Source organism: Amphiura filiformis, chromosome 18 (assembly GCF_039555335.1).
Source record: "Amphiura filiformis chromosome 18, Afil_fr2py, whole genome shotgun sequence".
In the NCBI taxonomy this organism is placed as follows: Eukaryota; Metazoa; Echinodermata; class Ophiuroidea; order Amphilepidida; family Amphiuridae; genus Amphiura; species Amphiura filiformis.
The window spans coordinates 467,363-492,172 of NC_092645.1; the positions used below are offsets into that span (position 1 = coordinate 467,363).

At 37.2% G+C, this 24,810-nt stretch overlaps 1 protein-coding gene across 1 annotated transcript in view; it reads right to left on the reverse strand.

Annotated features, from left to right (window-relative positions):
- The window catches only part of LOC140139725 (glucose-6-phosphate 1-dehydrogenase-like), a 49,702-nt gene that overhangs the window by 11,322 nt on the left and 13,570 nt on the right, over window positions 1-24,810 (reverse strand). The window contains exons 2-9 of the mRNA XM_072161431.1: window positions 21,800-21,883; window positions 17,053-17,090; window positions 12,007-12,115; window positions 9,515-9,741; window positions 7,009-7,167; window positions 5,403-5,528; window positions 3,184-3,277; window positions 354-540 (exon numbers count right to left, since the gene is read on the reverse strand). Coding sequence (XP_072017532.1) covers window positions 354-540; window positions 3,184-3,277; window positions 5,403-5,528; window positions 7,009-7,167; window positions 9,515-9,741; window positions 12,007-12,115; window positions 17,053-17,090; window positions 21,800-21,883 — 1,024 coding nt within the window. The remainder of the gene's footprint in view (window positions 1-353; window positions 541-3,183; window positions 3,278-5,402; window positions 5,529-7,008; window positions 7,168-9,514; window positions 9,742-12,006; window positions 12,116-17,052; window positions 17,091-21,799; window positions 21,884-24,810) is intronic.

Genomic DNA, 24,810 nt, shown 5'->3' on the forward strand with positions numbered 1-24,810 from the left:
AGAGAGTGATTCGACCACTACATTCTACTACTAGAGAGTGCTTCGACCACTCACCTAGCATCATGCTAGGGAGCGATTGACCACTCGCCTTCAAAATTCTAGACGGCAAGGCCTGTAGATACCCCTCCTTGGTGTCGCCCTCACCATCAGGGTCACTGACATATTGACCTGGCGACTATTACAGTTAACTCACCGTCCCAGCGTTCATTTTTGATTCTGAACACAGCCATTGCATAAGTTGGGGTGACAGATCCCCTAGGCACTGTGGGGTCCTCTAGGTAGCCTTCCTTGGCGTCACCTTCACCATCGGGGTCACCGACGTATTGGCCTAGCAATTATTACAGTTAACTCACCGTCCCAGCGTTCATTTTTGATTCTGAACACAGCCATTGCATAAGTTGGGGTGACAGATCCCCTAGGCACTGTGGGGTCCTCTAGGTAGCCTTCCTTGGCATCACCCTCACCATCGGGGTCACCGACGTACTGGCCTAGCACCACGTCTTTCAGCTCCAATGCCTCGATGGTCTTCAGTACTTTAACCTGTGATGTGACAATGAGAAAGCATAAGATGGAGTTATGATGCTATTCCAGTTGAAATCTATACACCCACTACAGAAAACATTATTGTTATTGACAATGCAAATTTGTGAATTTAAATTGCCATAAAAAGATGACTTCTTGCCAATTCACCAAATTAAGTTGCCGTGAAAGTGTTTTATAGTATTTTGCATGGAAAATTTGGAAGTTTAAATTTCTTAACACCATAAATGATATGCGCTACCCTTTCAAAATGATTTACCTAAGAGCTGGATATGCCAGATATGGTACAATGCAATGCATAGCATTATGGGGGCACATATGTGGTGTGATCAAGCAAAATCAGTCTGAAGTCGGACATATTCAATTTTCAGTTTCTTTTAGGATTGTAAACAGCATTTGCAAAGCTACATTTTGCAGAAAACCACATTGAATTTGGACAACCAGTTCAAAAGATATGAGCAGTTAAAGAGTTTCCAAAACAATAGGAAATAAAAGGAAATATTTCCTTTGTTTGGCTATATCTCAAAATCAATATTTCCGACTTCCAACTGATTTTGCTTGATCACATCACATATATTGAACAAGTGAGATCATTACAAGTAGACAGTTGCCCTAAGCACATGGTAAAGTGTCATTAATGAACTGCAGAGATGAAAGTAACTGTGGGAAAGTTAATATTTTTCTTCCTCAAAATGCACAGCAGTAACAGTTTGAAATGGAACACATCGAGCGGTCAGAGCCAAAAGGTTCATTTAATGATACAGGTGTTTCTGTACTTGGGGCCTTAAGGCTCTCACACATTTCACATGCATAGTGGTGCACTTAGGGCTTTACATTTTTGCTGATAACAGTTTCTATAGCTAAAACTTCTATATGGTATACAATCATTGCCCAGTGTTGTAAGGATTGTTTTGGTACCACGCAGCCCTATGTGCAAAAGAGCAATTTTGCGATACAAGTGTTTTTGTTAAGGGCCTTCTGGTTCTCACACATTTCATGCATTAGTGGTGCACTTAGGGCTTTACCGCTGACAACAGTTTCTGCGGCTATAGCTGTATTATGGCTATACAATCATAAGGTGCCCAATGTTGTAAGGATTATTCTGGTACTAAAATCTCATTTTAGCAAAAATGCACTTATGACCTGTTGGCTCTGACCCCTCTCATATAATCATAATTAAATATTGAATTTTCATTTTAACTTAACTTGAAAACTACAAGACTTGTACAATAGAATATTTCAAAATCCTTGATTCTTCGCAAGTTGATTAACAAAGCCAATAAATGTTATTCTCTGAAGCTGGCACTCGCTAGAGTTCGGAAAGCTCAGCCCTCTGAAAAGGACTTCTCTACAGAAAGATTAAATCTTACTCAATATTTTATTCTGTACTAAACTTTCCTTAAAATATGAAAAGTCAAAACAACATTAACATCATGCTGAAATGCTAGCGGCAATGCAGAATACTATGTAATATTTGCCTTCAGTTTGATTCAAACACCGTAAATAATCCATGGGTGCACTATAAAGGCAAGTCATATTGGCTATGTATGGGAGACCTATAGCAGCATATCAAACACTGGGCTATTCCAGCTGAATCCATACACCCCCACACAGGGAGTGTGAATTTCAAATGGGGCTACCTGAATGGGTGACTCCCAGTGTTGCCAAAACTTTTCAGCACCTGGGCACATTGACTCGCCAGGCCGTGGTAAAGGAGTCTCAAGTAGCCCAATTTTTAAGCTTCTAAAAAAACGCCCAATACTGGATATATGTGCGGATTTACTTAAATTTAGAAACCAATTGGGCGGTACTTAATGAGAAGTTACGGATCGATCAATAAATGGTCACAACACCCTTTGTAATTGCAATTGGGAGCTTCAGAGACTCAAAACGGGAGAGTGTGGCGCAATGGTTAGGGTACTTGCCTTTAGTGCATGAGGTCCCGGGTTCAATTCCCGGCGGTGGCGATTTCCTGGGATATTGACTTGGAAAAAAAAAGTTTGAAATTAATTGGCAACTTCTGTAGATTAAATTCAGACTTCCGCTCTCCCCATGGTTCATTTAGAATTGGGTAAATGAATCATGAAAGTACTCCGTCCTTCGGAGGGGACGTTAAGCCATCGGTCCCGTGTGCAGAGAGCCATACCTGTACGTGTATTTCATAGCCAGTTTTGAAAAGAGTAGGGTGTTAACCCCTGACTGTTCCCAACCCGCCCCGGTGTTCAAATGGACCTCAATGGAAATAAGCTTCAATAGAGGCTTTCTTGGGTTATCCAGGGTTGTCAGAACCCGAACAAATCAAATAAAAAAAAAAAATTATAGATCGGCTAAATTGAAAGGAAAATACATCAACTAATGTCGCGACCCACCTCTTGCAAAGTAGCCCAATTTCAGGCAAGTAGCTGCATTCTTTTTTAAGCAGCGGCAAGTGATCGTCAAGTAGCCCAATTGTGCACCTAAGGTGTGGCGTTGGCATCACTGGTGACTCTGTGTGTGGAAGATTAAGGTCATGTCTTCCTTAGGGGGTGTATGGATTTCAGTTGGGATAGTCCATTGTAAGTCATAATGATTATGTGCAATAAGAACCCTATTGATAGCAGTAAGCTGCATGCCCTACAGACTTAATTTCCTGCATACGAATACCTTTTCATTGCGGATATCCTCTGCATTGGTAGTGGCAGGTTTCTCCATGGCTGCTAGGCACAGGACTTGTAAGAGATGATTCTGCATTACATCCCTGAGTGTGATAAATGGAGAGAAACAGTAAAAATTCATAAGTTTCAATTTTCTGTAAAAATTCAAGAATTGTACATTTTTATGACCATATTTGGAATCAGCATGATAAATGAATTAAAATGAGTACAAAAGCCTAGTATTGGTTCAGTGGTTCTTGAGATAGCTCTTGATATTTTGAGGTAATATCTCAAAACTTGGAACTTTTTATGTTGAGGCATAGACAGCAAAGATCATCATAGTTTAGTGGGAAAATGAAATTTTATAATTTGGTCTTTTTGCGATTGACTTCAGACCTGCAAATTTAAAACCCCTTGTAAATATTTTTACCTACATGATTTAATGTGTACTTGTTTGAAATCACAAATAAAAGAATAGCATATACTATTCAGAATACTGCTAACCCTGGGGGCACTACTGGCTTTTTTACAGAGTCACTGATTGGTTAGCTTCATGATATAATCATCTGAGTAACCAATCAAAATAGAGCTTTTAGATCTCTTACATTTTTAAGCTAAACCCCCTTCAGCCCTACTGACCATTCTTACCATATCTCTGATTGGCTCAATACATTGCATAGCCCTCTTTGTAACAAATCAAAATAGTTCTTAAAGGCCAATAGTTCGGCTGGTAATGTCCATAGGGTTAATATTGCACAAATTTAATGGCACTAAAATATTCCGCTGTACAGTAGGTAGCACAATACTTAAGACAAGATTGCGCCAATATTAGTTGTGACAAGAACACTTTGTAACCGTACCCATTTGTCACTAGCAATTAATGTCTACATTTTCAATTACATTTAGTAAGTGTTCTTCTCATTGTGACTGTCTGTCATCAGCATTGTGCTTTCATTCAATGTCATATCTTAGCAATGACCACATTTAAAGTACTAGCAATAATGGGCTATTCCAGTTGAAATCCATATACCTCCTATGAAAGACATGTCATTAATATCCCAAGCAGGGAGTGTAGATGTCAAATGGAGTCACCCACTCAGGTAACCCCATTTGACATCTACACTCCCTGTGTGGTAGATTAAGGTCATGCTTCCATAGGAGGTGTATGGATTTCAACTGGAATAGCCCAATGCTTGTAAATTAATCAAGCAAAATAAGCCTTGAAAGTCATTCAATATTTTTGTCCAAATGTGTAATATATTGATTATTTATAAACAGTTTATGCTCCTCCCTTCCTTTCTCAAATTGAATCTGTTTTTTACAGTTCTAGGATTTGAAAATCTGTTTTCAAGGCCTTGATACTCCATGAAATTTGAAACTTATGAGAGTAAAAAATATGGATATTGATCATAATTAATGCAACTCTTTTTCTCTCAAACAAGCAAACAAACACAGCCTACCATATGTTCCCAAAAGTCATCAAAGTAACCATCTTGTCTCCAAGTACCAAAGTGTGTTTGGCTTATATAAGGCGGAAATTATTCCGCTTTTGTTACTGTGCACATCAATTAAGTCCCAAACTCATGCTCGCGTATATTCACATAAGCATGCACCAGTCATGCATTACGCAACGCACAACAAGCGAAGCATTGCACCCAACTGTGTGCATGCCATTCTATACCAATACTAGTAGTTATTAGGTGAAGCGGAGGTATGGTACGGAAATTATAATTTCCCGCACTATACCGACACTGAACCTAATAACTAATTTATCATACCACTAAGTCATTCTAAATATTGAAATAATTACGTTTTTAAACATTTTAATTGCTGCTAAATAGGAAAAACATTACAAAAAATAGATGATTGTTCCATCGTATTACAGATTGCGTGCATTTTACGCTACCGGTTTACATAAATCGCTTTATACGCGCATTTCGCTATACACGCCAGATCGGGCTTGCAAAATACGCCTCACTGACTAGATATAAAGCGTAAAATATGCACATACTGACTAGATACGAAAATATATCAGGTTAGCGGTGTTCTTTGATGTTTCCCTTAGTGGTATGATAAATGTTGTTATGAGTCTTATTTTTTCTGCCTTAAATAAGCCGAAAAAACTTTATATGGTTCTTTGAATAAGATCATCACAAGCAAGCAAGCAAGCAAGCAAGCAAGCAAGCAAGCAAGCAAGAAAGCAAACAAGCAAACACATGTTGAACTCACCTTATAATGCCAAAGTCATCAAAGTATCCACCTCTTCCCTGAGTACCAAATGGTTCCTTGAATGAGATCATCACACTGGCAATAGAATCACGATTCCAGATGGGTCCAAAGATGCGATTACCAAACCTGCCAACATTGTGTACAAAAAGATTTTACATTCAATTAAAATTATAAAGTTAGGCCAAGAAAAAAGTTTGTCTCACAAGTATGTGATGACGATTCAGCGCATTAGCCTACACACCACTGCTCTTTTTAAAGGATTTTTTTTTTTGATTCCATGTAGTTTCTTTTATGAAAATTTAAAGACACTCATCAAGCACCAACAAAAGAATTTACAAAGCCTGTTGCAATGCCTAGTCATTTGCACCGCTTTGTATACCCTCATACAGTATATAGTATATATACAGCACAAACTATATATGTGCGATTTTCTTTTCTACAAATGATAGCATTTGCCGACTGGGGAAAAAATGCATTAGCATAGCCCCTTTCACTAAAAAAATTGTAAAAATCGCATAGTACTTGGATTTTTTGGCAAATGTTTGTGAGATAAACTTTCTTTTTTTGGCCTTATTCTTTGAAAGACATTACAATACATCATCATGATTTCATTTGGGCTATTCCATTTGAAAACCACACACCCCCTGTGGAAGATTTTGGAAATATCTTCCCAAGGGGGAGAATAAATTTCAAATGGAATTAGCACATTAACCAACTGTATTTGAAACTCATCCTCCCTCTGTAGAATACTTAGGTTGAATCTTTCTCAGAGGATGTATTAAATTCAAAGGGAGCTGCCTAATGTGTTCATTCCATTTGAAATTCATACTCCCTGTGGAAGATATTTCAAAAATAATCCACAGGGGGTGTGTGAGAAAGTACTTGCAATCTTATTGGTTCTTAGCCATATTGTATGACAAAGGCAACGAAAAAAAACCCCTGTTCTACGGGCGGACGGACCTTCCAAGTAGGGTCGGTCGGTCATTTGTACAGGAATTTTTTATTCCCAATTTGTTCAAAATCTGGGTCAGTCAGGCCCGTAGTACAGGGTTTTCTTTTTTCGTCGCCTAATAATGTGACATGATCAAGGGGAATGAGTCGAAAATGAGTTTTACATTTGTTTCTAAAGAGGACATTTACAGCTATCAGAAACTGAAAACCCCATGTTGATACATCTTTTCTTTGCAAAGTTACGTCAATTTATCAATCGCTGAAAACAATATAAAACAAAAGAATTTTAACACATTCTTTGCCAATATCTAAAAGTCAATATTAGCGACATCCGACTCATTTCCCTTGATCGTGTCACATATACGTACACACTATTTGAACCAATTGGAGGCGCATAGCACCAACAGGGTTGATCGATTCTAAACCATAAGTAATTCTTGTAAAATGTGGGGTTTAATTTGATTTCGGTATACTTATATGTTTAAAAATGACAATAAACATGTCATTTTTATCTTCTGTCGTGCATCTATCATCTCATATAACACGGACGACACCATTATTTTTGGTGTAAAGCAACAAGGCAAAGCCAAGTTGTTTTTTTTAAACAATACCTTTATTCTCTGCACCATCTCTTTACCCGTATAATGATGCTTACCTGAGTATCAAGAGATTCTGTACCATTTCTTTACCTAGGTAGTGATCTATACGGTATAATTGGTCCTCTGTATACAACCCACCAAGATGCTCAGAGAGTTCATTGGAGCTCTGCAGATCACGACCAAACGGCTTCTCCACAATGACTCTTGTCCAGCCTCTGTAAACAACAACAAAGAATAAACGAGTGGACATTCATACATAGTGTAGATAAAATAATTGAAGAGTTTAACCACAACACTACACTATTTTTTGCTCACCTAGAAAGTTTTCACTAGCTCGACTAGCGTCTTCAGCAGATGGTGATGCTGTGATGATATCTTGTCTACAATCGGGATATTCCTCACTGATGACGTCATTCAATGACAGTCATATGACGTCATCAGAAAAGAATATCCCAATTGTAGACAAGATATCATCACAGCATCACCATCTGCTAAAGATGCTAGTGGAGCTAGTGAAAACATTCCAGGTGAGCGAAAAATAGTGTGGTGTTGAGGTTAAACTAGTGCTGTAATCGATAAGCTTTCTGGGTATCGATATGTCGGGAGGCAAACATCCGACATGTCGATACTATTATCGATACTCACGCAGTTTGAAACACGGATTTCGATCAGGGGATCTGGAGGGGCTGGAGTTCGTGAAGAAGACATGAGGCATGTATTCTAGATGTAAAGCTCACCTTGGAATTGGGAGACGGTAATTTGAGTATTTGACGGTAATTTGAGACCTGATTTGAGATAATCTAAGCATGTGTGCCATGTCGTTTGTGTATCGATACTGACATTGAGTGTTTCGACATGTCGGAAGTCTATGTATTTTCCGACTATCGATACTTACGACAATCGATTACAGCACTAGGTTAAACTCTTCATAAAACAAAGAATATGTCAGTGTATTGTTACAGTAGCCTAGTGTGGTCTTTGTAAAAATCTTTTTGGGGTCCAAGTAATACATTTTCAGTTGTGTATCAGGGGAAGTTTATTCTCTGCGGAGACAAAGATAAAAAATGTCCTGGTGGCATCATTTTGTAAAGTGTGCACAAAATTGAAATTTTACACTTAGCTCACAATAAAACAGTAAAGATGACATTTGGCGTTTACCGGACCAATTTTCAATTTTACACTATGGGATTGGGGCAGTAGGGATTGAAATCTTTATTTGGGGCTGTTGGTTTTAGGGGGTTAACATTTCTTGTAGGGGGTTGACTCGGCAAACCTAATCATTTTGGTGGTTAACACCATTGTCTGATATACTTTTCAATTAAAAGGTGCATATAGTATCTTGTTTGGTGGGAAACAGACTTATTTTCACTAAATATATCAAATTTACAAAGACAAATATCTGAAAGTATACTATTTGAAAGGAAATTATCAAATATATTTAATTGTCGATCTTTGAAATTTGAAAAAAATAACCCAATTTTTTTATCAAGGTCCCCAAATAATTCTAATGACTCCATATCAATCCATGATTTTATGAGTCTGCGCAAATTATAAGCCAAACAAGAAATGTCTTTAAAAAAGACAACGCAGTGATTAAAGGAAACATGCTGGATTTGCCTCGGTTCCGGAGCCACTGATTTAAAGGTTTTAAAGGCCCATTCGGCGATTTGCTCATTTGGACGATCGATCGTGAGTCATCAAAATTCAGATTTTGGTACCTTTGCATTGTCATAGATGTGCTAACATAGTAATTCAGCTGAAAGCCATGTATTTAAGACAAAATAAGACATGATTTGAATGGGGCCACAGTTTTTTCGTTTCAAAAATACCTAATGACTATTTTATTACTTATCCTCAACAACGGTTTACTGAATGACTTCTGTATAGCGGAAAATTTTTGTGGGGGGTTAATTTTCACACTTTTGCTGCAAATTTTGAACCCTACAAAACTATTTACTGCACATAGTACATAATGTGAATATATTTGGAAATGAAATGCACGCTGCTACTGCTAGTATAATATTCCCTTTGGGTTTAAGGGATATAGAGTTATGACTGTGGAAGTTTTTCATCATGCTCCACCGATACATGGTATTCAAAACGCTGAAATGCCAAAAAAAGGTTTTCTGGGACGTCATCACTTCAGTACTCTATTTCATTGCAATGCTTGAAAGAAAACAGTCCAATATCTAATGTAAAATAGCCCGATGTGTTCCTTTTGAGCAATTCCAAAGGAAAAGAAGATGTTAAACTCACATTTTAGTGACGTTTCACCACTACACTAGTGATTTCATCACACTTGCCACTTTAAACAAGGACAAAGGGGCATGGAGTACGCACTCAACAACATCTTTGACCAACTCATCACACTCTCTGTGGTGGTTCCTGTTGCCCATAAAAAGAATCAGTCAGATGTGGTGGGTTGCCAGTCTGATAAACCCAATAGTGTAGTGGGGAAACATCACTAAAAATGTGAAACTTTTTTCTTTGGAATTGTTCAAAATTAATAAAATCTACAGTTGCAATTAACATTTCTAAAATCCTAATGAAAAAAAAACTTACTTCTTGCCCATACATGAACTCTTGATGTGTGATGTAACAGGCTTGAATACGCTGGGTGGCAGTGCAAGATAGAACAGCCTATTGCAGGGGTCGCCACCTTCCAGTGACTCCAGGACCGAGTTGAGTTGTTCAAAGGCCGAATCCTCTGTGTAGGATCCTTTCACGTAACGATTGGCTGAGAAAAATGGGTCTACTTTTTTTAAGTTGTCTGGGGTCTCATCCTTCAACTGTCGGTTAGAATAATATATATTATGGATTAAGAAAATTATGTAATGACAACGAAAACTTTACATAACAAAATCAACTGGGGTCACTCGAATATAAAATGGTAACAGATCAATGTTAATCAAAATGTTTTAGAGGTCCATTTTTGGACAAATTTAACCAAAAAATCATGCAAGTTTTTAAGGATTTATATTGGGGAAACTGTATTAATATTAAAACCATGTGAACTATAATAATAGTTATGCAGGTACACAGCACAGGATATGCACCTTGGCATATAGGAAGTCCTATACCTGTTCAATAAATGCAATATATTCATGCTCACACAAGCTAGCTCTACATGGACCACAATGGCCTCATCCCAATGGCATAGTTCAATAATTTCAATTAAACACTCATAGTACAAAATTTGACCTCAATTTGCAGAGTATGAGTTTTTGTACCCAAATTTTTTAAGGTCATTCAATGAATGTACAAATGTATTGGGGTTAAAGAACTGTGCCCTGATAGATGAACATGTTGTGGATCCTAGTGATTGATTGTGTGAAATCACATAAGCATGCCTTTATGTGATTGAACAAAGCAAACTGTATGTGGGGTATTCTATTCCTTTTTTTAAATTGTGTTGTGCTTTGCTAAAAAAAAAAAAGTTAAAGGAGTACACAAATTTAACCACACAAGCTAAGAAAGGAGGGAGCAATTGATACATTTCTGGTTTACCCTGCGCACCATGTTTTAGGTACAATTCTTGTTTACCCTGTGCACCATGTGTGTTAGGGTTAGTGTTAGGATTAGGATTAGGATATAAAGCCTTAGGATTAGAGTTATACTATACTTGTATGCAGGGTACCCAGGCAGGGTATATCAGAATCATTCCAAGTAATTTGTGACAGGTTGCAAGGGAGCCCAGCCCCCCAACTCAACACAAAAGTTGGCAACCATGAGAGTTACCAAATCATTTAAAGACCCCCTTTGCAATGATTTTTCATCAAATTTACCCTCTTTTTCATGCAAAATGGAGGACAAAATTTGGCCAAAAACAACCCCTTTTTTGTGGTTTTCAATGACTAGAATTTCCAACCCGCCTTTTCAGTGACACTAAATATTGACATAAAATTACCGGATTTTCCCAAGTACCCCTTTTATCCAAATTTCGCGGACAGTACAAATTAAATACCCCCTATTTTGCTGATTTCACGGTCAAATTCCGTGGACTGTCCAAACTAAATACCCCTATTTTCCCAATTTCGCGTTCCTCGCTACTGGTAAAAAAATTACCCCTTTTCCGCGCTATTTGGTAACTCTCATGGTTGTCAATTTTTGTGTTGAATGGGGGGGGGGGGCCGGCAAGGGGGGGGGGCCAATTAATTTGTTGGCACATATTTATGGGGTACCTTTTCAATAAATGGGCTATGCCAGCTGAAATCCATACACCCCTATAACCTTCCACACTGTGAATTTTAAATAGGGTTATACCTGAATGGATGACTCCATTTGAACCTACACTCCCTGCATGGGATATTAAGGTCCTGTCTTCCATAGGGGGTGTATGGATTTCAACTGGAATAGCCCATTTTGGAGCAGACGATGTCCAATGAATGGGTGACTCCATTTGAAATTCACCCACCCTGTGTGAAAGATTAAGGTCCTGTCTTCCATAGGAGGTGTATGGATTTCAACTGGAATAGCTCATTTTGGAGCAGACGATGTCCAATGAATGGGTGACTCCATTTGAAATTCACCCACCCTGTGTGAAAGATTAAGGTCCTGTCTTCCACAGGGGGTGTATGGATTTCAACTGGAATCACCCATTTTGGAGCAGACGACAATGAATGGGTGACTCCATTTGAAATTCACCCACCCTGTGTGAAAGATTAAGGTCATGTCTTCCACAGGGGGTGTATGGATTTCAACTGGAATCACCCATTTTGGAGCAGACGACAATGAATGGGTGACTCCATTTGAAATTCACCCTCCCTGTGTGAAAGATTAAGGTCCTGTCTTCCACAGGGGGTGTATGGATTTCAACTGGAATCGCCCATTTTGGAGCAGACGATGTCCAATGAATGGGTGACTCCATTTGAAATTCACCCACCCTGTGTGAAAGATTAAGGTCCTGTCTTCCATAGGGGATGTATGGATTTCAACTGGAATAGCCCAAACAATCTAAAAATCTGGTATAGAAACATGTGCAGCATACATTATACTCACTATTTTGAGTTTTATTTGTGTCAGTGTATATATTTGTGTCAATTCATAGTACATACCTTCATAAAGGGCTCACATTTTTTCCTCAGATCTGTGATAGTAAGCACAGATCTGGCATAACCAACTATTGTTGTGTTTTTGGGAAGCAAACCATCTTTGTACAACCACCTAAAGAAAAAAAGAAACAAATATTTTGAAAATGTTAGGTCTTTTTGGGAAAAAAATTGGGGCACAAACCATCCTAGTACAACCACCTGCATAAAAAAGAAAATTGGCTATTCCATTTGAAATCCACACTCCCCTGTGGAAGATTTTGGAAATATCTGCCACAGGGGGAGTATGAATTTCAAATGGAATGAGCACATTAGGCAGCTTCATTTGAATTCTGTACACCCTCTGAGAAAGATTCAACCTGAATCTTCTCCTGAGGGAGAGTGAGTTTCAAATGGAACTGCTAATGGGACGTGTTAATTCCATTTGAAATTCATACTCCCTCTGTGGAAGATATTTCCAAAATCTTCCAAAGGGGGTAGAATAGATTTTAAATGGAATATAGCCCATTAGGTCTTTTAGGGGGGAAATGTGTATCTCCAATATAACATAAAAGTCAAAATTTTAAATGATCGTCGGCTTTTCTTCCCAGCTACACACACTTTAAGTACATATCATTAGATTTATAATGTTTACTTCAAGGACTGTTAAATATCAAAAATATTTGCCATAAAATAGTAACTATTATATATCACAAATTTTAAAAAAATCAAAATTATTTGATATCAGAAGGACATCCTTCAAATTCAGAATGTAATTCAATGTCTTATGTGCTATCATGTCCTAGAAAAAATACTACGCAAACGTTGCTATCCGAGCCCTTAAGCCAAGTAGAAGTTACCCTGATCCAACCATTATGTGCTCAAAATTTCATGTATAGTTTTGATAAGACAATATAATTGACTTGGTCAATAATGGAAACATAGCATGCCTTCATTGCCTTGCCTGGCTGACTTGTTTACTTTTTTTAAACTTTCCATTATAATTAAAAACTACCCTGAGATATATTATAATCATCACACACACAATAAGGTTCTCATTACCACAGTGGAATAATGGGTTTCTTCTGATCTTCCCATGAGAAAATCTTACAACTTTCGTTTTGCTTGGGTTAACAGCAAGTTTCCATTTTTGACAATAACTGTAGAATTGAGTGCATTTTGAAGATCTTGTTAATTATCAGATAAAATAATAATAATATGCTTCCAGCTAACCCCCTTCTTTTTCTTATTTTTTTCTGAATGTAAAAAACCTCTCCCACTGCAATATACATTGCCAGTGTTGTCGAAATTATACTTCAGGTAAAATTCCAATTTTCAAGGACTTTCAAGGACCTTGTGCAAATTTCCAGGACTTTCAAGGCCTTGAAAACGTGTTTTCAAATTCAAGGACTTTCAACCCTGTGTATGCGAAAAGTACCACTTATACAGTAAATTAAATTCTGTGATGTGGAAATTACTTTTTCTTCCTGTAAGATCTTGATTCTTTTTTGTCGAAAATCATAAAAATGCAAACAAAATTTTTTATCATATCTGTATGATAAATCCAGTTGCCCACCGGGCATGTCAATCTACATGTATGTTTTTAATTGCCTGGCGTAAACTTTTAGTTGCCATGGCCAGCTGGACAAGCCATTCTGTGAGCCCTGCAATTTTGTATGCCATATTAATCATGGTTCTTTTTTTTATATGTATAAATAAATCGAGAAATGAATGGAAAAATTATAATTTTAAAAAGTTCAAAAAATCTATGACATACAGACAATCATCATGCCATTAAATCACATCATATAAAATCCAATTAAACAACCCCAGATTTATTTATTAGTTGGATTCAACCCAGGTGCATTATTAGTATATCAAATATCAAATCATTTGTACATAATTTATACAATGTATAATTTAGAAACCATGAAACCATAAGTACTTGCAATCAGTGGCGTAGCCTGGATTTTGGAACCACTTGTAAATGTACCGACGGAAATATTTTTTGCCGATGGAAGTTGTGAATGGTTGCCCCAATTTTTTTTTCTATGGTTTGAAAAAGTGAAGAGCGAAAAGAATATCAGGCGCTAGCATCAGCAACCAAAAAACAAATAATTTTATGTACAATTCAATTGGTTTCATAATTTTTTAACATTTTTTATACAATTATCCATTTTTTCTTACATCACCGTGCATAAGCAAAGTAAAATATTAGTCCATTGATCACCGAAATTGTTCTTCCCCAACACCTTCCATCTACCAACGGCCGCACATGAACCAACAGCTATCATGAGCGGGGGCACCAACCCTTCCCCCACTGGCTATGCCACTGCTTGCAATGCATTCTGAATATTTCTCTGAAGTACTGTACAAAGAGTTTTGTATCCGGAGGGGAGGGGGCACTCCCACTTTGGAGGTGACACGTATGTAGGGCTGATACGATCCCCTTTTTCAGCATCGCTGTCACCCAAAGACCCCATATTTTTTTTACAAACACATGCTCTGTCACCTGAAGACCACCTATTTTATCCATTTGATCTGTCACCCAAAGACCCTTATTTTTCAATTTGAACAGCAACTTTCATTTATCACTGATTTTGTTACTTATTTGTAACAAACATTGAAATTTGAAGCCATTTAGAACTAGAAATTCGATGATCGCGGTTTCTGTGGCCAGCGCTGTTTCGGCTCTCACCCAAAGGTTCCATTTTAAAAAAAGGTCTACCCATTGCCATTGACCCCATATTTTTTTATTTTTTCTCATCGAATGCCAAAAATTATGCTCTCACCCAATGACCCCATTTTTTTACATTTTGCTCTCACCGAATGCCCCTTACTGCGAAAGTGCCTTGCCCTATACCTATATCCATTTCATATTGAAGTGTGCCCCCCCCGATTGTATAGAAAGTCATTTGAGAGAGATATTTGACTTAGTGCACTAAATTCAGTGATTGCTTGAGTTTGTGTGTTAAACATTTGTGACGTGTCATGTCAAAAGGAGACACTTTTGGGCAGGTTATCAATTTTGAGGTTTTTACATATCTTAAATATAGAGATATTTTGCTCCACAATGCCGTTTTCCCCAATGAAATTGGACATTCCTAAGCAAAGATATTGAGTTGGTAAGTTGTGGTATGATAAAATTGGAAATTGAGATATCGGCCTTTAAAAATATTATTGACAATGTTGAGATTAGGATTTACCTTGAAAAGTGTCTCAAAAAATACAAGATACCAGTTATATTCCGGTCTGAAGCTATCATACAATATTTTTAACATTAATAACATCACAAATTTGCAACAAACCCAAATTGTGAAAAAATCACCCCTGGGCAGATTTTTGGCTATTTCTCCATTTACGATCCTGCCCAAAAGTGTCTCCTTTTGACATGACACGTCACATTTGGTTTCTAAATTATAGGCTATTCATGTTGACATCCATTCACCCCTTATATGGAAGACATGACCTTAATCTCTCACACAGGGGTGTAGATTTAAAATGAGTCACCCATTTAAGTAACCCCCATTTGAAATTCAAACTCCCTGTGTGGAAGATTAAATGTCTTTCATACATTTCCATAGACTTTCCACGATTGTAGGGAGTGAATTAATTTCAACTGTAATAGCCCATTATATGCCTCTTTTGTTACAGATACTTGGCACTTTTGTACACTAGATTCACAAGTACAGGTTATGTCTTTTGATAGCCATAAACCATTATGTATACTGTGTAGTGTGTACAAAAAGTATCTGAACATTTAAAACAAAAGCCATTTCTTAGAGACGCTAAAACTAAATAATAAAGTGTTTGATAGATTGGGAATTATGTTCTACATTATTTTGATACCTTATTCGGCATGATATGACTTTATTCTAATTTATAGCAATTTGAATAAAAAGAAAGCTTTTCAAAAATGACAGAAATTTATATACACTTCTCCCTCAAAGCATGCAGATATTGAACACATTGGGAGGAGGAAATATCAAAATTTGTCAATTTTGAAACTCTACCTTTTGACACTGAAATGATAGCTTTAGTGAAAAGTTGCATTGAGGTATCATCAAGTGCAGAATTCTCCATCTCAACCACTTTATTTTGCAATTTTGTGTTACAGTATCTTTAAGGGGGTACTACACCCCTGTCCAATTTTATGCCTATTTTTGCATTTTTCTGAAAAACTATAGCGCATTGGTAACAAGTAAGATAGGTATATTATAGGGCAAGGACTACAACTACTGCACTGGAAATTTTATTTCAGCACAGAAAACAGTTGTGGAGTTACAGTCAAAAATGAGGGAAAACCAATATTTGATCAATAAATCAATAACTACTTGCCTTGAGTTGCTGAATTTTCAGTGCAGTAGTTGTAGTCCTTGCCCTATAATATACATATCTTACTTGACACCAATGCGCTATAATTTTTGAGAAAAATGCAAAGATAGTCACAAAATTGGGCAGGGGTGTAGTACCCCCTTAAGAAATTGCTTTTGTTTGGATACTTTTGTGCGCAGTATATAATGGTTTTAAGAGCATTTGAATCTTTGCGCAATTTATCCAACATGTAAATGTATTAGGAATACACCCAACACCCAAATGTATTAGAAATACACCCAAGTGTATTAGGAACAGTGTCCGAATTAAGAAAATAAATGGGGTTGTCCCACGGACAACCAGGTTGTAATTTCTGGTTGTCCACCAAAGTTTTTGGTTGTCCATAACCTGCCACAATCTGAAACAACTACATGTGACCAATAAAGTGGAGTGAGTGGAGTCAATTTATGAACAATTACTCTTAAATATTAAACAATTCATCAGTTGTGTCAGGTTTGAGCAAACTAACATGCTGAAAAAGTGACTTTTAGCTGTAGATCTTTGGTTGTCCGCCGGACAACTAGAGCATTATTTTCGGTTGTCCGGCGCATGTTTTGGTTGTCCCGGGCGAACGGACAACCAAAATTTCTAACACTGATTAGGAATACACCCAAGCGTATTAGGAATACACTCAAATGTACTAGGAATACACCCAAATGAATTAGGAATACACCCAATATTTCACAAGTTCTAACTTACCACAATGTAGGGTAGATCTTCTTTTTGGCTAAATCACCCTAATAGAAAGGAATGAAAGAAAAAATAAACGCATTTTAAAAAGATCCCAGCAAACAAAATGTTTTCGACATCATTCGCAAATGGTTACAAAAGGTTGTCAGAAAACGTTTAAATGTCATGTTATATAAAGGGTATGTAGAGGGTATTAAATGTTTTCTTAACATTTTTTGATAACATACTGCAAATATTTTAACATAATGTTATTTAAATGTTGACAAATTATTTGGCAAAAAATGTTTGCAAAAAATAGGTTACAATAATATTCTGAACACATTTTGAAAATACCATTGCAGTGTTTTCATACAAAACATTTTTAAACGTTTTCATGACTTTTATTATATAACGTGACATTTAATGTTATTTAAACGTTTTTACCAGAAACCAAAACCAAATATAACTTGTTTAAAATGTTTTTTAAAACATTTGTGTGTTTGCTGGGATCTGGGCACACCTGCATCAATACCACATCTTTTTGAATTTATCAAATTAATAATGAATTTTAATTTCTGTGGCACTTAATTGACAGATGATTGAATGCACATTGGCTATGTGCACACGAATGGCAAATACTTGGATCAAATCCCCTGAGTTGCAGACACATTTACAGGCTTGACACTCCAAGGGAAATGACGAGATTTGATGTACCTCAAACTTCCAAGGTATTTGTTGAACTTGAACACAAACAAGAAAACTTGGTAGTAAAAATCATCCAACACCTCAGGACCAGTAGTTTCTTCCCCTCAAAACATGTTGTATTCATATGTGACATGATCTGGTCCATCGAGGTCCAAGGAAACAGTTTTGAAAATTGAGTTACTATAATCATGTTAAACTTCATGTACAAACATTAGGCTATCATACACTGCTAACACCAAAGGTCTAGCATACTTGGTTCTGAAGTTCTGAAGTTTTGTGATGTCTATTTTCTTATGTACTTTATTGTGTTTTACTCCAAATTTTTGATTTATCTCAATTTCAAATTTGCTGTCTTTGGCCTCCATGGACCAGATTGTGTCACTTTAGGGATTTCATTTCTACATCTGGAGCTTCAAAGCCTTCCAATGTTGTATCCATCTGAACCACAGCAGCAGATAGGTGTATCCCATCATGCTCTGCAGTACCACAGTAGAACTGCACATGCCATAGAAAGTATACACAAAATCCCTCACTTCAACTTTCAATTACTCGCTTATATCAGGGGAGTTAAGACTTTTGTTTGAAAAAATATGACCTCCAAAGTATTGTGAAACTATCCATAGGTCTCAATATTTAAGCCGCTCTTACTTATGTTTTGTATGTATTTGCTATGGAGCAAGTAGATGCATGATGGGATACTCCCTTCAGCTGCTGTGCATCTGAACATAGATATTTATCATTTAGATTGACATTGGTATCTATCTCACACAGCATTGATATTTACTTTGCATGTGCACATAATCCACTTATCAAAAATGTCAACGGGTACAAACCCTTGAGAGTTTGTACCGTCTGAACATGCCTTATCATTTAGATTGACATGGGTATCTATCTCACACAACACTGATTCTTTGCATGTGCACATAATCCACTTATCAAAAATGTCAATGTGTACGAACCCTTGAGAGTTTGTACCGTCTGAACATGCTTATCATTTAGATTGACATCAGTATCTATCTCACACAACATTTTTATTTTTATTTTGCATGTTCATATAATCCACTTAGACCAAAAAAAAAAAGGTTTGTCTCAAAGCTTGCGTGCACATTTGTAAAATCGTGCGATTTGAAAAAAAAGAAATGAGGAATTTTTTTATTTTTTTATTTTTTTAAATCGCATTTCGTGATTTGTTTTCAAACCACTCGTGAGCTTTGAGACAAACCTTTTTTTTGGCCCTATCAAGAATGTCACCGGCTACGACCCCTTGAGAGTTTGTATCTGCCTGAATATGCTTATCATTTAGATTGACATGGGTATCTATCTCACACAACATTGATATTTACTTTGCATGTGCACATAATCCACTTATCAAAAATGTCTTTTTGTATTGGGTATATTGACTGATAGGCCTATCATTTTTACGATATGATATCTACCAGACTTATTAAAATGCGTGCCCGGATACATACTTTTAAGATAATACTAGGAAAATATGGATTGCCTTGAAGCAGACTCCGTCGGTTAATTTTTTTTTTTCCACAGACAATTTTTTTTTTTAAATTTCTGCAAAATATGACGGTCAAGAATGTTATAAATACTTTTTGTTAGGCTTGTTTTTTGCTCTATCACACTTAAGTAGTACAAACATTTTGTGAATTTTACCACAAATTTATATATAGATAGATAGAAATCTTTCTTTATTGAGGGTAAAACAGCTTCAGTGACAAGCACTGCTTTCCAAGCAGGCCCTCATACAAAGTACATTATAATATATACAAACATCATAATTAAAATTTACACAAGATGTACACATTAAAAAAAAACAAAGGTATCAAGTTACTAGAAATACAACAAAAAAGTTATGTGATCATAATGAAATTGAATGAAAATTACAATGTACTCAAGGATAAACTTTTCAAACAGGAGCTTGGTAAACTTTTGATTTGAATTGGCCTATTGAAATATTCTCCAACTCTGCTCTAACTACCGGAGATAAATTATTCCATGCATAGGCTGCTCTCACATGAAATGTACGTAGCCCTGAATTTGATTTAAATTTTGGCACAATCAATGTATTTGTACTATGATTTTTCTAGAAAAATCATATGAAAAAGACAAAAAGTGACTCTACATTTCCAGATTTTTGGGTCAGTCAGAAATTACATTACAATTTTTGTTGCCTCGTCATAAATCATGACTCAGCCCAAATTGAAGAGCTATCTACAACAAATTAAAGCTCCAGAAAGTGACTGCAGTTGAAATGTTATTTCATAATTGGTGGTTGAACCTACATGTATTGTACATTGTTCCTTTCCTCGATGAGCTTCAATTCATAATGTGAGTGCTTTGTTAAAAGTTCCTTTGTATTATCATACCAAATAATCACTTTCAAAAAATGGTTTTCCTTTGGGCAACACATATAATACCATAACCACTGGTATATCCCTCCCCGGTGATTTCACTCCAAAATGGGACTTAGCTTATAACCAGAGAGGACCTTGTACTTGAGTTATATGGAAAGTCAATTTTTAACTGACATTTGGTTTTGTGAGACCAAAGCATTGATTTTTAAATAATTTGAGAACTTTAGTAGACAAAATTACTACTGGGCTTATACCTGAGTGCACCCTTATTTCTAGAATGTTTTGAAAAATAGGGGGGTTGCAGTGCCGCCGTGAGCCATTACGAGCCGGGGGTAAAATGATCTCATGGGTTCCCTTTTTTACAGACCCCCGAGGTACATTTTCTTTCCTTTTGTGGGCCTATGCTTTTTAAATTTTTTACGGCCCCCTTGGACCCTGGGCCCAGGGGTAACACACCCCCTTAATCCCTTGTCGGCGGCACTGGGGCATTGGCTTATAGCCGAAGGTGGGCTTGTCCAGCGTGGTTACATACACACAATTTTACATTATGCGAACAGAATAGTAAATCAATGGGGTACCATTAGCAATTTACACACCATATTAAAACTGACCTTGATTGAGTTGCAAATAGATAGTAATAAGGTCAAGTTCATGCTGGCCAACTTGATTTGACTGCTGACCAACATGTACATAATATACTGTGTAGCCACAGACTGTGCAGTATAGTATTGGATATGTAATATCTTTTTTTTTTTTTTTTTTTTATTCCCTGTGCTTGGAACAACACCACTTTATTTGATTTGTAATAGGGTATTTGCCACTCTTCCTATAGAGTATCAATAAATGGGATCCACAAATTAGAAGTTCCCTATTTGAACGATTTTTGAAATACCACTAAATGGAAAAAATATTTTACTTATAAATGTAAAAATGTAAGTTCTGGTACACATAATTATTTAGAGGTTAGTAACTGCGCATCGGTTATTTAGAGGGCATTGTGAAAAATCTAAACATTTTGCCTTTGGAACCGAGGGATTTAATCTCTTCACCTTTACAAAATAACACCAAACTTTTTACATCTTCCCTTTCCAAAAATCGATCAGGCTAAAACAGGACGACCAATAACAAAACTGCGTATCACAATCTGTGCAAATATGGTAGCGCGCAATCCAAATACGGCAGTTTGTACGCAAATGCCGGTCAGTTGTGTGCGACACTGGAACAATTACGCATTTTGCAATCAATTGTGAGATATTAATGACCTCGATTTGCGTTCGCGTTTTCACAAATAACTAAATTAATTGAACCGCACACATCGCGTTTATTAATGAGGTTATGAATGACAGCCCTTTACCCCGAGTCTTGAAAACCCATTTTATGGTAGGTGAATCCATGATCTGATTCTCACTTATTTGAACCATTAATCACAGATATGTTAATACTTACAGATGCCCCCATGACAACAAACATAGGAATACACCCAAATGATTAGGAATACACCCAAATGTGTTCAGAATACACCCAAATGTGTTCAGAATACACCCAAATGTGTTCAGAATACACCCAAATGTATTAGGAATACACCCAAATGTATTAGGAATACACCCAAATGTATTGGGAATACACCCAAATGTATTAGGAATACACCCAAATGTATCAGGAATACACCTAAATGTATTAAGAATACACCCAAATGTGTTAATACTTACAGATGCGCCCATGACAACAAAGATGTGTTTAGTGCCGTCATCCTGCATCATGGTTGCCTTGATGCGGGCAATGGAATCAGAGCTCTGAAAGAAAATAGAAGAAACCAAGGAAAAAATCATTAAACCAAGATATATATGAGGTACAGTATTGTTTTGGCTAGGGGCACTTCTATTTGGCTATTCCAGTTGAATACACCCCCCATAAAGACATTACCCTTTACCTTTTAAAATCCTATTACCCAATGATCCCCTTGTTTCATTTGCTGCTACCCCATAGACCCAATGACCCCCAGTGACTCCCGTTTATGACCCTTTTTCAATCTTGTACCCAAAGACCTCCACACCTAAACGTCCCCATGTTCTTCAGGTTTTGTACCAAATGATCCACTTTTTCAATTAGGCCTATATTTTAACCAAAAGGCACTTTTGAGGGCTTATAGCCTTATACCCATCACATAGTAAAAAAGTAGTAAAAAAGTAGTGGCTGCGTAGGTTTGAATAATGATAAGTAAAAGAGTCCAAGAGCATAAATATTTGGTGTCAAACCACATTTGTATAAATTTATTTGCGTAGCAAATTAAACACAAATTTTCGGTCATAGACCTTTGTCAAGTGATGACCTTTTGCGTGCCGGAAAACAAAGGAAGAGGAGAGCACAGAAAAACGCGCTCGGAGCGTGCGAAAACATAGATAGAAAGGCGCGAGGTCTAGCGCAACGCAAAGGGGGAAGACACGCAAAAGGTCAAAATCAAAAATACTGCAAAGAAAAATGGAAATAAAGGAAATAAATAAAGAAAGAAAAGTAAAGTAAAGAAAAAAGAAGAGAAGAGAAAAGAAAAAATAGAGTAAAGAAAAGAAACCTGAAAAGAAAAGAGAAGAGAAAAGAAAAGACAAGAGAAGAGAACTGAAGAAAAAAGAAAAGAAATGAAGAAAAGAAAAGAAAAGAGAAGAGAAGAGAAAGAAAAAGAGAAGAGAAGAGAAGAGAAGAGAAGAGAAGAGAAGAGAAGAGAAGAGAAGAGAAGAGAAGAGAAGAGAAGAAAAGAAAAGAAAAAAGAAGACAAGACAAGAAAAAAGAAAAGAAGAGAAGAAAAGAAGAAAAGAAAAGAAAAGAAGAAAAGAAAAGAAAAGAAAGGAAATGCAAAAGATGAAAGTAATGTGAAAAGTTAAATATTGATGTTGAAGACATTAAATTGAATGTTCATCCCATTGGGTTGAAGTGTGCCAAGATTAAATATGATCGTTGTTCCTCGACTTTCCGTTTGTGAGTATTATGCACTTGGGTGAGAGCGGTAACTGTAAGGTCCGTGATGGTATGACTATCCCTCTAAAATGTTGAGGGACGGGTTTGGCGGTGTCACGATGAGGGCGTCACGTCTATGTTCGGTGAACCTATCCGCCAAACGCCGTTCAGTTTCACCGATGTACAGAATATGCTGATGTCGTCGACACCCAAGTGCATAAATCACATGTGTAGAAGTACAACTAGAAGGCTATATATTTGTACACAAATACGGCTATACCCGCATGTTATCGGTTTACACAAACTTACAGTCCTTATTTGCTGAGGACTTAGGTTGCTGTTGTCAGTCTCTCTAATTCACAGTGAAGCTATGCAATTTGATAGATTGAAATTCACAATGTGCAATTTGATGAGGGGAACGCGATTCCAGAGGGAGTATGTAAAGTAAATGGAACAGCCATTTCAGAGGGAGTATGTAAATTAAATAGAACAGCCAATGGGTATGTAATTTAACTGGAACAGCCTTAACGTTTCTGTCATCTATATTATTATAATTACGCAATTGTCTGTGAATGGGATGGGGTGGGTGTTATTAACAATATAATTCGCAGGTGCAATCTGTGTACAAACTCCGAGCCCTGAAGTTGCTTTTTATTTGATGATAAACGGACAGCCCTTTTTAACATTTGGGGCCCTGGCCCATAATATTTGACTTATGAGGCTCATGTACACATGTTGAAGTATAATTCTCAAGTGCTATCAGTAGACTTAAGCTGGGCACTGTAGCTTCTTTATTTACTGAGTAACGGCTGGCCCTATGTTTTAGCGTTTGGGGCCCTGGGCCCATATTATGTGACATATGGGGCTCATATGTACATATAACAATATAATTCTCAGGTGCAGTCTGTGTACAAACTTTGAGCTTTGGTGAAAAATGGCCGGCCCTTTGATTTAACATTTGGGGCCTGGGGCCCATAATATTTGACTTATGGGGCTCTGGGCATATGTTGAAATATACTTCTCAAGTGCTATCAGCAGACTCAAGCTGGACATTGTAGCTGCTTTATTTACTGAGTAACGACCGGCCCTATGTTTTAGCTTTGGGGCCCTGGGGCCCATATTATGTGACACATAGGGTTCATATATACATAAAACAATATAATGCTGAAGACCTATTAGTGTACCAAATCTAAACCCTGTCGCTACTTTATTTGTTGAGAAACGACTGCCCTTTGTTTTAACATTTGGGCCTCTGGGGCCCCTAGCCTTAAACATCTGGGGCCAAAATGGGCAGAAGACACATTACAACTTAGGGCCCATACATGTGCCACATATGAGCCCTAGTGCCCTTGTAGTTTTATAGCTAGCCTTGTTAACCTGTTGCCCCTTATTTTAACATTTGGGGCCCTGGGGCCCATAATATATGACATATGGGACTCATGTATACTTGTATATATAGAGTACCCCTGGCTCTATCAGTGTACCAACTCAGGGCCCGAGGCTGCTTCATTTAATGAGAAACCGCATGCTTTGTATTTTTACATTTTGGCCCCTGGGGCCCGTGACCTTTGACCTCTGGGGCCCAGATGTGCAAAGGATAAATCTACGGGGTAGGGCCCATAAGTGTACTACATATGGGCCCTGGGGCCCTTGTAGTTTTAGCGCTAGCTTTGTCAATCTGTTACCCCTTGTTTTAACATTTGGGGCCCTGGGGCCCATAATATATGACATATGGGGTTCATGTATACTTGTATATATAGAGTACCCCTGG